The sequence below is a fragment of the Falco naumanni genome, chromosome Z (genome assembly GCF_017639655.2).
Source record: "Falco naumanni isolate bFalNau1 chromosome Z, bFalNau1.pat, whole genome shotgun sequence".
Taxonomy (NCBI): domain Eukaryota; kingdom Metazoa; phylum Chordata; class Aves; order Falconiformes; family Falconidae; genus Falco; species Falco naumanni.
The window spans coordinates 51410923-51429585 of record NC_054080.1 but is presented as its reverse complement, the minus strand read 5'-3'; the positions used below and the strand labels follow the sequence as shown (position 1 = coordinate 51429585).

The 18663-nt window shown below is 37.1% G+C and overlaps 1 protein-coding gene across 10 annotated transcripts in view; it reads right to left on the bottom strand.

Annotated features, from left to right (window-relative positions):
- TTC39B (tetratricopeptide repeat domain 39B) overlaps window positions 1–18663 on the bottom strand; it is a 75105-nt gene that overhangs the window by 13823 nt on the left and 42619 nt on the right. For all 10 annotated transcript variants that reach the window (XM_040579050.1, XM_040579055.1, XM_040579049.1 and 7 more), the window contains 12 exons: window positions 13471–13575; window positions 10837–10968; window positions 8873–8949; window positions 7713–7780; window positions 6267–6331; window positions 6005–6110; window positions 4653–4718; window positions 2882–2990; window positions 1920–1987; window positions 1773–1832; window positions 1315–1476; window positions 141–232 (listed from right to left, as the gene is read on the bottom strand). In XM_040579050.1, coding sequence (XP_040434984.1) covers window positions 141–232; window positions 1315–1476; window positions 1773–1832; window positions 1920–1987; window positions 2882–2990; window positions 4653–4718; window positions 6005–6110; window positions 6267–6331; window positions 7713–7780; window positions 8873–8949; window positions 10837–10968; window positions 13471–13575 — 1110 coding nt within the window. The remainder of the gene's footprint in view (window positions 1–140; window positions 233–1314; window positions 1477–1772; window positions 1833–1919; window positions 1988–2881; window positions 2991–4652; window positions 4719–6004; window positions 6111–6266; window positions 6332–7712; window positions 7781–8872; window positions 8950–10836; window positions 10969–13470; window positions 13576–18663) is intronic.

Here is an 18663-nt window from a genome sequence, read left to right as displayed (position 1 = left end):
TTAATGCTAAAAAGCAAAGAGAAAAACTGAAAAGTTGATTGTTGCAAGTAGACAGTTTGTCACACAAGACAATGATACTTATGTCAAAAAATTTTATATGGGGGAAAGACTGCGTATCTCGTTGCTTTATAAATGTTTACCTGAATAAAGATACAATGTCCTCACCAGTCCTTTGCAAATCACCCTCTGGAAGCATACACAGAATTGCTGCCTTCTGGAATACATATATTGCCTATTTCAAAAAGAAATGGCAACATATTACCACATCTAATTTGCTGTGTTCAGTCAATACACTAAGGACTCAAATCTCTCGTACCACTTGCTGCAGTGACATGTTTCCAGTAATTCTCAGGCAGGTGGAAATATGTAAGTCTAGCATTCTCTCTGTCACATAATTTATGCTCTATTTTAATTATTTATTATTCTTATAATTTATTAATATTCTAAAAAAGCTAGTCAGAATGCTGAAGGTGTCTCCCACAAAGAACAGGACAAATTATGATGCAAATCACTGAAAGAGATGAGGTTAAATGACATAACTATTCCAAAACTTGTTACTGTTACTATATGATCTGTTAAGTGTAGAGACATGCCCAAAAAACCCGAAGAAAATATCTGAGTACTGATTCAAAGAAAGTTCAATAACTGGACTTTGCAGAGAAAAAGAAACATCCACAATTTTATTCAAAACATTTGCACTTCACGTTGAACATACTGTTCTCTTCCCCTTTTGTCAAGAACTGGCTATATCCCCTTTTCCACCAAGCATAATAAAACAGTAATCTAGAAAGGAACAAACAACAGACAAAACAATGTATCACAAATTATTTGCATATTGTCATTGGCTCATGCTTTGAGAAACATTTTTACAAGGAAAAGGTAGAGACCCCAACATTTCTCATGAGTCCTGCCTCCAGCAGCCTTCTCATTTCATGTCACAAAGCATCTGCTGAGTAGGCATGCTCTCATCTGTTTATACTTAACGAACACACACAGTTTCTTCAGCCAAGTTTTATTAGTGAGTGTTAGAACTTGACTAGAGATGCAAGTTAACAGTTTTCCTCTCCCTCTTTCTCACAACTGTGAGAAGTACCTCTGTTTTCAGAAGGGCTGAAGCGTTGGTTCTGGTGCTTCAGAATGTGGCATAAAAACTCCTCCTTAACCACCCAGTTAAACCTACCATTTTGGTGCCTTTGTGTCTTTGCTTATAGGTTTCAGAAGAAAAGAAACATTACGCTTACTGTGTGAATTAACGTAAATTCAACTGCAGAGAGACTACTGGTATATCATAACAACGTCCACCTGCCCATTTACCTTTGACCACCTGCTCTCTTTGCTGAGCAGATCTGCATACCGATATGCTTGAAGCCAGTTCTGCTGAAAGGTGTAGCACCACATCAGTTCCCAGTAACAGAGATGATGGATCTGCTTCCACTCTTGCTGGGCTGCTATGCATTCTTGGAACCTCAGCTGCGCCTACAATGTAGTGAAGTAAGAAGGATGAAAATCGGCTCAATTACAACTCCACGTGAGAGCCATGTCTAATTACAGAGCTAATTCTTACCTAACACCCAAGTGGAAAACACCTGACTAGTAAAATGAGATAAATTGCCCTTTCAGTCTCACTTTGAGAGCTGGAATCAGTATTGACACTGAACACAAACAGGGATAAGAGCATAACTATCAATCCAACTAAAATAAATTACTTAGATGAATTGGGCATTTTTTCCCAAGTTGAACACTGAACAAATAAAAACAAAAAAATCACTTACCTTTTCAAAATTTCCTTTCAGTATATCTATTCTGGCAGCATAAAATAGAATAATGGAACCCTTGAAAGGAGATGAGAAAAATACCCAGTTACTATTTTAAGCTCAGGGAAGTACACTGCTGTTACAAAACTCATTGAAAATACATACATTTGGAAATTTCTGGAGGTAGGGTTCAAGGAGACTGTCTGCTTCCTGAAGGTTGGCTTCCCCTGTACCTAGAAAACATAACAAACCAACCTCAATGTACTTAAAACACATGAGTTTCCTAGATTAAGATTTTGGTTTCCAAATCATATTATTGGATGAATAGATTAACAGAAGACTGACTGCTTTTACACAAAAGCAGAATTATTTCATCATGTTGTGTTTCTATAAAAATGAATTGTCCTGAAAGTATTAAGTGCCTTTTTTTTTTTTTTTTTTAGGATAGTAAATGTCTAAGTAGAAACAGAATAGAATATATGAATAATCTTTAAACTGTTCCATTATATATTCTAATTATATTTTTAGGTGCCTTTAATTGCTTTAGCAAGTTAAGAAAACATTCCTCAGCTGCCTCCTTTCCTAATTTTGAGCTCAGTAATGAAGTACAGGTAATACTAAAAGAAATTGAAGTTCTCCTTAATTTCCTGATGAGCCTGAGGGACAAGGGCTAAAATACTTCCAAACTAAAGAATGTGAAAATATATGTCAAAGATACATATGGATTAAAGGTGATTTTTAGCCTCATGTGGCAAAAGCAATTAATTATCTACATGTTTGAAATTCCAAGTAAATTGTTTGGGAGTACAGACTTCTTTCTGGAGGTAACTTTTCACAACATCTGACATTAGTTTATGGATAAGGACTTATCTGAATTTGGAAGTGTTTTGTGATATTTTGCTGTTGCATGTTGACACAGCCCTGCAAATGGAACGAGATGTTGATACAACGATATCTACCCTCACTATTTCTGCAGACAGCTTTGTCAGAGATATTAGTTTCATATCATAAGCATACAGTAATCTCCTATTACAAAGCTAATTGGCCACAGTTTTGAAACTGAGTTCAAAAAAATCCAAATATTTATCAATGCGTAGCATGACTGAACAGCTCACAGTGGGTCTCACCAAGGATTAAGGAGACGTAAGTATGATAAACCAACAGGGTGAAAGTACACAGAATGGCCCTCAAACTGCTGCCAGATGCGCCTTCCCGTAGTTGGCAGAGGCCCAGCTCCTAAGAAGCATCACAAAGACAAGCAGAATTAACTATGAGTATACAGAGTTACCATTAATAGTTTCTGGCTCCCCCAAATTCAGTTTTCCTTTCAGATATAAGTATTTTGTAAAACAGCACTTTTATCTCGGATCCAACACAGCCTTCTACCAAAACAGTTCTGCCACAGCTGATAGCACTCAGCAAAGAGAAGATTAAGCTACATAAAATTACCCATGCATTTCAGTTCTCTGGTAAAACAGGAACACCGCACTGACCATGCAGACACACAGATCTACATCCCCTCCCTATGATTTTCTGGCTATGAGCCTTTTAGAATAATGTCTTTAAATCTAGGTTCAGTGAGAACCTCTCTCAGCTGTTCCAGTGCTACCTGTCAGCAAGACTTCCTTCATGGAAACACCTGGTTATCCTTAATTCTCTTCCATCAAGTCAGCCACTGTTTTGAGGTTCTGATCAAAGTATTAGACATACCAACACACCAACTTCTAGATACTGGTTCCAGAAACTACAATGCAATCTGTGTGTGCTGAAAAAAGGAATCCAGATTCAAGGAAACTTACTCAGCTCAACATATCAAACTTCTTCCCACCCTTTCCAGTTTATGCCCCTTGCATGACAGCTTTGACAAGCTGTTGTTGAGGTGCTGAGATGAGCTCAGATCCTCCCTGCTCAAGAGCAGTGGCTCTACAGAAACATAACAGATTTTAACAGTTTTGCCTCAAAACAAGCATTAACTTAACCCAAGTTTTACTGCACAGCAATTTGATGAGTTACAGGAGAATTCAAGCACCATAAAAAATGTGGTGATACTCTAAAGTTCTTTGTTCTTTCCTTTCAGCTTTTATTGCCTTTTCAGTCAAGGCAAAAAAGTGCACTATGGAAAAGCTTCAGCCTGAACCAGGTCTTTCACAGGAAGAAAGAGAATGAACAGGTCCCTACTGAAATCTAATTTTAAATTATCAGAACCGTATTTGTGGACAAACTAACAGCGATAAAACCATATGATGACTATGTAATTAATAACTTGAACTTCAGTTACATATAATTCTGTGGATTGCTTTGGTTGGGTTGTTGGGTTTTTTGTATTATTTTTCTTATCTATTTTGGGTACCAGAAAGAGTTTTAAAGGGCTGTAAGATACTTAAAAAACAAGGCTAGGTTTATAAAAACAAGGCTATGATTATAAATACTTTTTCATGGATGAGAAAATATGTGCTCAGATTCCACAGTGACACATGCTATTCAGAAATTCCTACTCCCAAAGAAATGGGCTGCAATTGTGGGCAGAAAAGTGTAAAACTGTGAGACTCCCCTTGGTTACTGGTACGAAGAACATTAATTTCTGACTGTGCAGGCTAGGAAAGAAAGCTGATATCCTCTCCTTTGCTCTCCTTAAGGATCAGTGAAAGAAAAGGAAATCACAATTTGAAACCCCCCTCTGAAGCAGACTGGTCATTTCCCATGGTTGTTGAAGATCAGAACATCACCATACATGCTTTTATGCCTGCATCATATACCCCACTTCTCATCTTTTAATAGAACTAAAAAACCAATAAAAAATATAGATTATACTTTTAGTGTGAAATATAGAGACTGAATGGATTTAAAGTCATATCTGAGAAAAGACTACTTTGAAAAAACAAGCATCAGATCCAATACCCTATTGCCAGAAAATCCAATAAATTCTAAAAGTCGGAGGATCCTTCCAGGTAAAAGTGACAGCATCTGAAATACATTTCAAGCAAGAGTAAGATAAATATTTATATACATTTTTTAAAAAAGGTAAAACTACCATAAACTAAAACCAAAAATGCCAGCTACTATATCAAATGCCATTAAACATTAATGAAAGAGTAAAACACAAAATAACTTGAAAATAGATATGCATGATCAACAATATACAACCAGCCTACACCTTCAAGGAAACCCAGACTTTTGATCATCCAGCATGGAAACAGCAAGACAGTCCAGCTGTGCTTCTTCAGATTGTGACAGATTCTTCTGTATTCATCTAATCAGAGTTGTTAGAAAATTGTAGGTAAATTGCAATTAAAGTATTATCTATTTTAGTAGTACTCAATCTACAGTTGTCATATTCCTTTACTCCCAACCAAATGACAAGAGTATCACAAAAATTCTACTTGTTCGTACTGTGGGAGCACTGAATTAGCAGATCAGCAAGAATACTTGTTTTAGAAATACTAACTTACTGTTCCTATACTTTAGCCCTCTATGACATCCACTTGCTGTTCCCTTTGTAACTGCATTCTCTACATCCTACACAGCAGAAAACTTCTGAAGGTCACAACACCTTTCCAACAAGCATTACAAGGTAATTCACCCTAATACATCCTGCCCAGCAAAGACTTTTTCTGTTAAGCTTCCTACTGAGGAGACTTCATGAAGAACAGGAAAGGTGAGAGCACTTATGAACATAGACATCTACCAGTTGTCTGGGTTTTAAAGACAGACAGGTGCAGACCGAATTCTTCTGACCATACTTGGAACTGGCCAGCTCTAGTCTGGAATGATACAGGAATTAATATACCAGTAAAAAACAACTCTCACCATTGCCATGACATTCATTCTCCTCATTCTTCTGAACTTTTAATTATCTATGCCAACCTACAGTATGCCACTAAAGCAAAAGAATGGTATACATGGGGGTGTGAGGATAAAAGCAGTCAATCCAGGTATCCTATAACTAACAGCATCAGCATTTTAAATGTTCCTGCTACACACAGGTAGATGTAGCTGCTTTTCCTCTCAAGAAATACATACATAAATTAGTCCAAGAGAATTAAACACAACTATGAATGAGTTAGTCGAAAGATCCTAGAAGCATGCACACAAAAAGCCACTGCTGTTTTCATACTGTATAAAATCTTAAAAGTCAGTATCTCCATTTTGCAAATGTGTAATTTTTAAAGCAGGATTACAGTACTGTATCTGCAAAAAAAAATCCTACAGAATTATCCCAAGGGCCTTTCTGTAGTCTTAAAAAGTCATACCAAGTTGAATGCTCCGATTCCAAGTTTTACTCCTCCTTCAAACTGGTAATGAGTTTCATTTTTGCTTTTGTTCCCCTGAGTCATCTGTAGCACTTGATGACATTCTCTTTTGATACAGGAAAAAAAGGAGAGAAGGGAAAACATAACTTAGAAATTATATGAAGTATAATTCTTATGATTGCTATAAAAATATTTATTTTGGAGGCATTAATGCAACTGTACCTGCTTATACCAACACTGAAACTGTTTTCTAATGGCTTACTTGTATATTTGGTAACTCGTCCTAATTTTGAGGCCACCTTTGATAAAGTTGATCATATTTTCATCCTGGAAGAAAAAAGTGTAATTGTACAAAAATGTGCTTTGAGCTGTTACATATAACACATACATAAAAATCTTCCAGCTACATTTACATTTATCTCTAAATTAACAATAATCAAAGTATTAAAAATATTTTCCAGTTATCAGACTCATCTCTAAGACTGAACATTACACTTGCTTTAAGTAGTCAAGGAAACATTTCCGTGGTGCATGTTAAAAATTCTAAGAAGGGGGTAAAAAAGAAGTGACGAGTTACTTCTAATGGAATTTCCAATGCATATAAATGAAACAAGAAAGCTGTCCACCAGATGGTGCTGCAGGATCTTTTTAGAAAGTTGTGACATGCCGATATGACACACAAGTGAGCCCAGAACCTGGCAGAAAACAAACCGAAGAATCCCCTGAACAGATGAATTCCCATTGCTGATCAATAGTAACCACATTTACTACCCGACATATATCCTTATTAATCTCTAGGAAAATGAAAGTAAAGCCACAACGTACTAGCCATCAAAAATAAAATGCCAGGAAGGCCTGGCATTCCACTAATAATATTTCCTCACATTTCTGGTGGAAGTACTGTATTAATGGTTTATAAAGCTTTGCCAGATTAACATTTTAGGTCCATTTGATCTTAGTATCTTTGTGCCTTGCCTCTTTCTCGTAATTTTTATCTGAAGCAATTATCTAAAATACATTCATTAAACATTTCTAACACACACATACATAAAAGAAGTATGTCTAACACCTGTTTTCAGGAATCAAGTTGCAAATCGAATTTGAAAACACTGTAGCATGAAGTCCCTGAACCAGAAGTTAAACGAGAAGCACAAGACTTAAACACCAGATCTTTCTGTGCACTATTACCTCAGCAACGCTAAGGCATGCTCATTTTACACTCATTCAGTAGCGTATTGTTCCTGACACCATGGCAAAAGTGCATAGAGAGTGATACTGAATTGGAGATAAGTGTGCATCAGTTGAAGTTTTGTTAGATGAGAAACATACTGTCCTTCTCATGTGAAAAAAACGACTTTCACTTTCAAACAAGACATTTCCTCATACTTGAAAATCTTTCTAAACAAGTGCTGAACATCATCAGATGTGATGCAAGTCGTTCAAACATACCATCTGTGCAAGACTGCAACACACCTTAGGTTTTTGGTTCCTGGGTATCAATAACATCTTTGATTATTCATACAAACAAAGAGAAGGTTTTCTGGGTAGCACAGCATTTACTGTATTTTCTATCACTGCCGTGAAATAACATGCATTCACTAGGAAAAAGTTTGGGTTTTAAATACAGTTATCTACTGTAGGAACAATATTTTACAAGTACTAACATCTTCCCATTAAACTGCTAGAGATACAAAATAATTTACTTTACCTGTACAAAGGTGAGAGCTGCTTTCTGTAGTAAGCATTCAGCATAGCAGATTTCAGCATGCATTTCCTCTATATGAGAGAGAAAAGTTATTTAGTCAGCAAAGTTAGTGTCAAGTTCTCTTCTTGAGGTCAATGGAACCAATAAAATGCTGCCAAGAAAAGAAAGCAGGATTCTGCTGTTGCTGTTTTGATAACTGCTAAATAATAGCTGTAGCACAAATCCCAGCAGAATTCTTCTGTTTCACTTCTCCTCAGACAAAAGCTTTGATCTCCAGAGCTGACTTCAGCCTAGGGCAAAAGCTACTTGTCATTCTGGCTGGCTGATCTCCTGTACTTTCCATTGATCCCAAGCAACTACATCTTCCAACCCTCCCCCCATGTCTTAGAAAAAACTTAGTGATGAATGGTAAACTCACTGTGGCTCAGGCTTTTCCTAAGTCCTGGTTTTGACCAAGTCATGCTTAACAGACTAAAAGACCCAGGCAGACTTTGTGTCCTCATGCAGCACTAAATTATACTTGACTTAACACACATGACACAAATTACTCCACACTCATGCTGCAAGGCCAGCCGCATGCACAAGGCTGCTCTATGTACAGTGCACTCTTTGTGAGTTTGATGTGCCTGGTGTTAAACAGGATTCTTTTGTGTCAGGTTAGAAAAAAATGCATACTTGATTCTGCCCAAATCAGAAATAGGAGATCAGAATTTTCACAGCCATGAACAATATACTGATAGCATTTCCCAAAACACCTTAAGGCAAAACTACAAGCACAAAATTTAATATATTCAGATTTCAATATAATTAATGATAGGGATGTATTCTGCAGCATTAGTGGTTCTTAATCTTTTCGAAGTTGTCTTAAGTATTAAAAAAAAAAAAAAAGGAAAGGAAATCCCTTTTCATTCCTACAATGTGTTGTGAAAGGTATTCCTTTAACTCATACACACTCAGAGCCAAACAAAAAATAAATTCAGCTGAATCCCCCATTTTCACAAGCTCTGCATTCAAACTCAAAAAAAATATCATACAGGTGATTTCTTTATTTTTTATTGTAAGACACTGGTCAAGTTACAGAGTTAAGCATATTACTACAAATTAGTATGGTGTTTTTAAGCTTTTTTCATTTTGCTATTTTAATTGTACTATAAACCACTTACCTTCACTCAGCTGTTCCGCTGTCTGTTTAGAAACTAGATTGGACAAGGATTCCACCACTGTGCTCCTTTTCCTGAACCTAAATCAGTCGTGCATGGAAGAAAAAGCCACACAGCACGAACATTTCAGTGCAAACTTGAACTTGATTATTTCTAATTCATAACAATTTCCAACCACAATTTATAGACATTCTCAGTAAAGTGATGATTTGCCAATAGTTGCAATTCTCTAAGTAGTCTAATCATGGCCGCTTGTATGTATCTAGGCAATCCAACCTTAACTGATAGTCCAAGCATGCATTTAGTCTACTTTAAGTGTACAACAGCTTCCACTTCACTTCCACTGACCAGCTGCAGCGGTCATCAGCTGTGTCTCTGATGCCAGGCCAGTCATTTGAACTGGACTTCAAAGTTTTATGAATTATTTTCTTACGTTTCCTAAGCTTGAACTCTGAATTAGAAATTAAAAAAAATAACCAAAAGGAGCTCTGTTTTCAACATAAATGAAAACATACATTCTTCAGTATTTTACAGCATTTTATGCCAGATATGATGCCAAAACTGTCACATTTTACTTTCAACCAATCTCAACTGTCCACGTTATAAATTGCTAGTTTTGTTTGTAAATAGTAACAAATACATTTTTGGAATGCTGTACTAAAATACTCAGCTTTATGAAGAAGCTAAAGAAACATTTCTGCATTCAGAAAAAGAATGTACTTTGTAAGCGAGGAAGTCATTAATTATAAATACTTCTTCTGCACATTGAAAAGCTCAGGATCCTGACAATAGGATGTTAATGTAATGCATACCAAAAAATGGTCAATTAAGGCACATGTAGTTCTGACAATTCTTCACCTTTGAGTGTCTGATCACCCTTATCTTGCATTTTTATTACTTTTGTGACAAACTAGACCAGAGCACTTATGCATAAAAAGTCTGTATCCTGCAGAGATGGAGGCCCTTATTGAAACTATCTGAAGTACAAGGGCGCACCTAATTTTCAGACATACTAAACAGTTCAGATGAAATTGACAGCACACCTGAAAGAGGCAGAAACTGCTGACCCTTTATTTTCTTCAGGTAATATCTCATAATGTTGTCCCATCTCCTTTTTTTGTTTGTCACTGCTAAGGAGGTGATGTTAAATGTCTAAACTAACAACATTTGGAGGTATATCTTTGGAGACTATTCATGATAAATTATGGCCTAACCAGTGTATGAAGAACCGGTACAGTAGAATAAAGCAGTCACTTCTGGTTTTGTCAGAGGCATATTAAGCACTTTAGCTTCAACAACTAATTTTCTATTTTTTAAAAAAATCTAAAACAAAAAGAAAAAAGGTCACTAATAACTTTTATTTTCTACCCTATTTCATTTCTACCCAAGCAAGACCAGAAGCAAAAGGTTCAGACCGTTCTTGATGACAATAGTAGCCCTTTATTTTTAAGGTAAGCTGAACACTTAACATGTGTAACTAATTCAAAAATTGCTCTGGTTTTAGAAAAAAACTCAAAGTACAAGCTTTTTTCTATTAGACTGTTGGGTCCATCTTTGAAAACTGCTTTTTTAAAAAAGAGTATTTTCATGATGAAAGAGAAAATTTAAAATATGGAGTTTTTAAATCGTTGATCATTATGGAAAATAAAACCTCACAGGTTGAAATAGCTCAGGCAGCTCAATCATGTATAGTGTCAGCTTCCATGTAGGTCCACATAGCCAATCAACCACTTAATTGACTTTAGAGGCCATACATGCCTAGACCCAACAAGTCAGTTGTTTCTGCAACACTAGGAAATATATCCTCACCCATAATAACTGGATAGTGAGACTTACTCCACTTTTCCAAATTTAGATCACTATCATACTGACAGTAGCCTGCTTTGAAAGCTTATAGACAGCTGGACACCTTACAAAGAACACTTTGTGGATTAAGTACCTTACAAAAGTTCATTGCTTGGGCTTACCTTTGGCAGGTTTGCAAAGCTTCCTTCATTGTAGAAATTCCTGTTTGTATATCCTGCTGTTCAAAGGTCATAGCAGCCTGCATAACTAAAATAGTGCTGTACCCGAGGGCATGGTACATACTATCTTTAGACCTAGGGCAAACATACAAATCTTGTGCATTTAAGCAAAATTTTAAATTACAATACAAAATTTAATGCTGAGACACTTGCATTAGTTTGTAAAAAGACAGAAGAATAAAGTAGGAAAGTAATGAGAACTTAACCTATCAAGTATCATCTTCCCCTGGGCGCTACACCTCTGCCTCCACAGGATACTGTCGCAGCAAGTTCCAGAAAATATCCAAACCAGGTTACACAAACATTTACACTTAATTATATCCCATTTATAGTCTGTGGGTGGTATCTATTCAATTTAGCTAATTAAGCCTTGACATAAATACTCATTCCTCTGCTTTCCTTTAACATAAGAATTAAGGACATTCTTCTAACGTTACTACTTAATCCAAAGACACAAAAATCTGTTTTGTGTCATATAACAGTCAGTACACACGTGTTCAGTCCTGCATAAAAGGCTACACTGAACCAGCCTGGCTTTCACAACATAATTACACAATCAAAAAAAAACCAACCTCAAAACCCCCTGTTGTTGGAAAGTGGCTATGGGAGGTCATTCATATACTCAAACCAGTAGTTGCAGCAGCACTACTGGCAACATTATGTCAAACAAACTCAGGCTTTGTCTAACCAAGTTTCGAGAAGTTCAAGAAAATGAAGACTGCATACCCCTGTGGCAGCTGTTCTAGTATTGTACTATCAATGTACTTTTTCCTACGGTCCAGTTTGAACCTCTTAAACCTCAACTTGTAGTGACTGCTTCTTGTTTTATCCCCTGCCACTATGCAGAAGGATGTCTGTCTGTGCAACTTTCCCTCAATAGCTCCAGGCTGCTATTAGATTAACGTCTAAGCCTTCTTTTTGCCAAACTAAACCAAACCCAGCTCTCACAATCAGTCATGTGTGTCTCATATGCCTCCTAGCCACGGTGCTAGCCCTCTGTTGGATCTTCTCCAGTTCTCTCACTTTTTCTTCTTCCCATTAAATCAAGGAGCCACCTGTCAAATATAGTTCTGAAGACATGAAACTTCAGCAGAGTCAAGGAAGATACAGCCTTGGGCTGTGTTTATTTCTTAACTATATCAACACTTCCCCTGGTTTTTTTACATTATTTAATGACTTAAGTTTAACTTCTATTAAAAGGTTATTTTTCAGTAAAACAATTGGGCTTTTTCTTTTTTAGAGGCAGGTTTTTGTTTCCTTGCTAGACTAGGTCCTCCTTTGCAGACTAGCTGAATACGCTATGTAAGAAGCTCAAAGTCTTAGCTGCCAGGCACCCAAAGCATCAAAAGCGTGGAGTTAAGAATATTTTTTTTTCTTCATAGCAAACATTAACTAAAACACTGTACATAAAAACACTATTATATGAAACAAGGGGGGGGGGGGGGTGTTTTACAACACAAAATGAAATATATATACAAACCATACAAAAACATTTGGGTAATATGCGTGCACATGTATTTAGTAATACAGGTATGCATAATTCTTGCATGTTGAACATAGTATGTTATACTACTCAGAAATATTTTTAGCATATAGAAGTGCAGGCCTTTCTCAAAGCATTGCTTTATTACAAATAACACTCACGGTGCTCAGAGAGGACAGCTTGGGTCTAAGTATAGTTAATTTGAAAAGCTGTTACTCCTGCCTACCTCCCCGATGCTTGAGCTCTCCACAGCGCTAAAAGTGAACACTTCGTAGATGTGCCATCCTCCCAAGGTTTCATTTAATGGTATTCTTCTACTTGTCCATACTACTGACCTAACACCACCAACCCACCATTCTTAATCCTGTCTTACTATCACCAAAATGCAGAGCAAGAACTCCACCTCACTCTACTAACAAAAGCTACAGATACCTCCCACTGACACATCCCTCAACCTCATCTTTGAGACAGACAGAAGAGCAGCGAACAGGATTCAGATCCCAGTCCTAAAAAACAGCCGCTCACATTGCCTCACCACACAGTCACAGGTAACACAGGTTTACGCTATGAACCCTTCCGTATTCTTTATTTCCCTACATCTGCACTGCCATGCTTTTCTTCTCAGTGGAGCAAAGACAACAGGGGAACAGGCTGAACTAGTCAGAAGATCAAAAGGTGGGTTTCAGTGGTAGACACTACTGTGACCCCAACATAATATGAAAAGCAACAAAGAGTATTCTGGAGTTTTGTTCCAGTTTTGTTGTTTTGTCAAAACTAGTTCCATTGTACAAATTCTCTGACCAAAGATACATTGGATAAGGTCTTGCTCCCCAGTTTTCCCCCCTGCACAAGGGAAGACAGCTTGAATGATAAACACCAAGAGAACAATTCAGTGCTTCATTAACAGGTTTTGCAACAGTCTTAAGGAGAAACAAGTGCACTGCTAAAACCTAATGATACTAAGAAATGCTTTTGGAAAGAAGGGAATAAATTAAAACTACTATCTTCAGAGGCCTTAAATTAATCTGCAGCTACCAGGCAGCATACTTTACCCTATCGCTTCATAGTAACTTCAGCAAGTAACAGGACCTCACCATGGACGAAGCAGTTCCAGGGCTTCAGAGAACTTATTGTTTAGAAATAAGTTCAGTGCCATTGAACATTCTTCCAGAGCACACTTGAGATCCATCTTGGATGCCCTAGAAAAAGATTCTTAGTTTAGTCAAACTGTAAATATCAAATCAAAATTGAAAGATTTTTTCCCCTTATAAAAAGGCCTTCTGTATTATATAGCAATTTTATTACTAATCTTTAAAATCTAGCTTTACAAAAGCAAGTCACGTGCTTAATTTATCCATGCTACATGGGCATGCCCTCTTTGCTTATTTAAGTGATGTTTATGGCTTTGAGTTTTTGTTGTTTGTTGGGTTTTTTTGTTTTACAAATCAGTATGCAATGGAGTAATTTTTACTATTGCTTATATAGCACAAATACTCAAAACTTACCACTGTGCCCAAGCTCTAAATTCTCAATATTAATACAAATGCTGTTTCAGACTCTGTATTCAGATCTAAATCTCAAGAGAGATGACAAAACACTATTTTTGCCCAAGAAAGCAGTAAACAGACAACTCATTCTGCAAACAGCTATGCCAAAAATAGCTGTCAAAAGCCTGAAGCTATGCCAAAAGCTTTTGTTTTTCCTAATTCACTTCAAGAAAAAAAAAAAAATATCACTTGAACCTGCTTAAAAGGAAGCCATCAAACAAAACCACTACCTTGGCCAGTTTTGTCTGAAAGACTTGGGAGCACTGAAATTGCTCCATGGACAGAACTGGTGAGAAATCAGACATTCATGGTAACGGCAAATAGACAGAAACTACACATCCTTCAATGTGAACAGCTGGATCTGGAAAAGAGCATCTGTCTACAGCTTTAAAACAACAGGTTTAGGCTCTACAATGTGCATTTATCCAAGTAAAGTTAAGGAGTGGTAAGCAACAATCATGTCAATGAGACGAATATTTAAGTGCTGACCAGAACAGAAGAACCCTGAAGGAGGAATTTGAGAAACAACAGTAGAGTGCTGCTGCTCTAAATCTGACAGTCACACACGCAAACACGCACAAATAAAACAAGAAAAAGGGGGACATGAAATAGGACTGGAGAGGTTTTTACACAGAATCATCAATGCTCCTAGCCTCCTCCTCTCTCCATTACCCGAAAGCTTTAAAAACATTAGCTCTGGTTTTTGCATCCATTTTGGGGCAGAAAATTGGGATAAAGCTAGATGAGATCCCAAAATCTTTCCTCAGCTTTATATTCTGTCATTTTTGAGTGGTGGTTCTTGAAGAAAATCACCTTCTGCAGAAAACTAAAATCTCTTAACTCAATACTTGGCAATTACTAGATATTTATTGTGGAACACACCAAGAGGCAAATGCTGCCCTTCATTATGAAGTAGTGAACTGCCTAGCAGTCAAAATCCAGCAGTTTTACCACTAGACTGTCACCAGCAATTTTAAATAACATTTACATACCTTTATTTTCTCCCATTCTGGGATCCGACTTGATTATTATGTACACAATTTTAAGATTCATGTGTTTTTATGAAGCTAAAATGTACAGTTCTCAAAAGCTGAAGCATTTGCAGCTCTGCTTCAACTGTTACCATCAGCCACTCAGCTAAGCTTTCACATTCACACTGCAGGAAAGGTCATATTCTCAATGCAGCCTACGGCCCTGATCTCTGGTTGTCCAACAAAAGTACCACTGTCACACCAGCAGAGAAGAGGCACTGTTTTATTCCTGCTGTATTATTTCACTTACTATTCTATTGCCTTAAATGTAACTAAAGATAAACCCACTTCTTTAACTAGAGGTCTGTGTCCTTTTTCACTGACTGGCAAAACAGTGTTACAATTAAACTGTATAAAAAATTAGAGGTTTGGATTTCTGCTTTTGTTTAAATTTATTTTCAAAGTCCTAAATCTTTTGGTATACAGGCCTGTGTGGCTGGTCTTTTCAAGACAGTTGATAATCCAGGCTACTCAGTGACAGAAGTATATATGAGTAAATCCATACATTTATTTTTCAAATTTTCCCTACGATACATGCATCAAAAGTTTCTGAAACACACCTCACAATGAAAAATGGTGGTGGTGGGCGAGTAGTAGCATTGTTCCAAGATGGTTATAAAATGAGACACCATTTTCACTATGAAATCAACAGGATCATGCACAATTGTTGGCTTCCCCTTTTAATCTGGTTTGCTTAATTTCTGATTTTTTTACTTATTCCTTTGTCTCCCAAACACCTTATTAATGCTTTCCATTTGGCTTCTACTTGATGAGGGGAAAAGGAAAGCGGTATACCAAGCATATGAATTTTTATCAGAAAGCAGCAATTTGCTGTAGGTCATATAGGGTTAAGAACTTTCTTCATGTTTCAGTGGACACAGCTTTTTATCTTTAAGATGCTTCTTGCACTGAAATTGACAGACTTCTCAGATGTCACTTGAAAAAATTTTAAAACCTTAGAACATCGGAGATTGAGTTGTAAATGCAAATCATCACTTCATGTTCACATCTCATCTGACTTACAGGCCAAAATGCAAACTGCCTTCCAATTCTAACACAGAGACACCTTCCACCATTTCTTTGTGAAAAATGAACCTATAGACCAAGAAAGCCACACAGGAGGGAAAGAGAGTATCTCGATCTACTCACATCGCAAATTCACACCTTCCATATTAGTTTAGGGAAAAAACTCCAACAGATGTAGGCCAATTGCAAACTCATTTTGTATTTTGCACATTCTAGCTTATAAATCCAGAAAACAAAATAACCTGAGCATTTAGTTTGGATGCCTGACAAAGCCTCAGCTTCGGCACCTTTTCATACTCCCAAAGCATAATTCTTTCCAGAGTCTGGATCAAGGGAGCCAGACTTGAGCTTACAAAGCATCCCATCTATTTGGCAAAAGAATGGATTTAGCACTTCACGCTGAATCTGCTCAACTGGTTAAAGGCTTCCCATTAAAACAATGATCAGAAATAAGTATATTTAAGGTCTTACACTTCCTACTCGGTAAAGTAGAATTAAAATGTTTATCAAAACGAATATGAAGAAAGCAATTGTATTTTGGTGCATTCAGACTCCAAATATGTAAACAAATCTGTTCAAATTAAAATATTTATACACATTTACATTATACAAGCAGTAGAGAAATGTATGTCTACATGTCCTCTTCAAATGTCTTAAATAGCATGCCCTCTAAGGAACTGTTAACTAAAAAATGTAAATTAAAAAACTCAAACTCATTTATACTGACTGAAAGTTTTTTAAAACACTAGGTTTTATTAGCCAATTCCATGAATACCATCTGCTACCATTTTCAAATAACTAATTTACTAATTTTTAGCTAGATTTAGAGACTGGAGATTTTTTTGGTACACAAGCAAGGACCTGCGTTAGTCCCTCAATAACACACCATCACCCTCACTGTGTGTTCCCATGCTTCTATATCCTCATTTCACATTTCTTTTTCAGGAAACCATGTTTCTCTCAGTCCAGGCCTGGTTAGATTACACATTCTATTTGCTCTGCTTTCCCAGCTAGGAAAAACAGCTAGCTGCTTGCAAATAATTTCTCAAGTAGTTAAAAAAAGGGGGAGGATTTTCTTTTTTAAATACCAAATTTGCAGTGATATTCTTAAAAAAAAAAAAACCAAAAACAAAAACAAAAACAAAAACAACAGTAATCAGAGCTAAGATCTACTAGACATCAAGAATGAAGTTTTACTATTTCAAACTGGCGCACCACAACTAGGACTGTGTGACCATCACTGAAGCAGTGCCCTGTTCCCAACGCCTTCCAATACAAATCCCAGTTGCTGTATTAAGTGGGCAGCAGGGGGGAAATCTTCAAAACTGCAAAGGACAGATGAACCTTCTGGTCCTCTCTCGTCACGGCATGCTTGCTAACTTTGAGGTGGGCCAAGAACTCTGTGAACTATTGGAACAGAAAAAACCCAATGGGAGGCAATGACCTGCTACACAGAGTATGGAGGGATCACAGACAGTCATCTGAAGTAAGACAGGGAAGAGAACCACAAGCAAGAGATGTATAATCACATAGTTCATAGAAGAATCTGGGGGAAGGCAAGTCATTCATAACAACAGGTAATTTAACAACTGATGACTACTTTATTCACTTAGTTGTACAATATTTGGGTTCAGCTTACAGAGTAAAAAAGTTTCCTACCGCTTCATGTGAAAAGTAACAGCAGATAAACATTACAGTATTACAGTATCCCACCCCTGTACCATTCTTCTGAATGTAAGGATCAAGATGTAAGGGCAATGTTCTTTTTCCCACTGCTTCAGTACTCCTCATCTTAGTGGAAATAAACACAACTTCTGTATTTGTATGCTGTAAAACTGCACATTTCCTTACCCTGCAATCAGCAACTGCTGGAACTTCATTTGGAAGGAAAAATCCAATCTTTATTTTGTATAACACAGCTATAGGCATGCTGACTTTTCAGCTGTTATCACAGAGGACTGTTACCCACCCGGCTCCCAAATGCCATCATACCACCAACTCCAGCATCACCAGGGTATGTATGGATATTCAGAAAACGTAAATAAGGTTCCTTAAAACAGAGCCCTGGCACCCTGCCAAAACTACTTTTCCTATTACATAGGTAAGCAGCAGATCTCTCCAGCATGGTGCTGTCATGTTCTCTTCCAGCGTTTCAGACTAGTTCCTGTGCTGCTGCCTTTATGTGTGATCAAAGCCTGCAGACAATGCAAAGTGTTCTTTACATTAGTACATTTACTGTTCCTTACATCAAGCAAGCTTGTAAAAGTATTCTGCCACTTCAGATACAAAACTTGGGAAGCCAGTTTTCTGAGACTTATTTCCAGGAAGTGAATCATAGCCTCTTCCAAAGAGTCTCACTCCTGTTTACTCACTCTTTGCATGTATTTTCTCCTATTTTCCTGCATCCTGCAGCAGAGGTACACAATCAGAAGCATTCGCTCCAACTCAGATTCATAACCTGATACCAGAACAGTCAGAAGAAAGGAGCATACTGACTCAGAAGCAACTTGGCTATCTTCACTGGCAGACAACGCATATTTCTATGCAGAGGCTCAGAAAAAGCACATTTTTATTTCTCCTCCCAAAACATCACAAACCAATTTCTACGGCAAGTTAACAAACTGATGAACAGTTCAGTCAGCAATGCTGACTCACACTTTCTGACTCATGTTCTCCTTCTGTC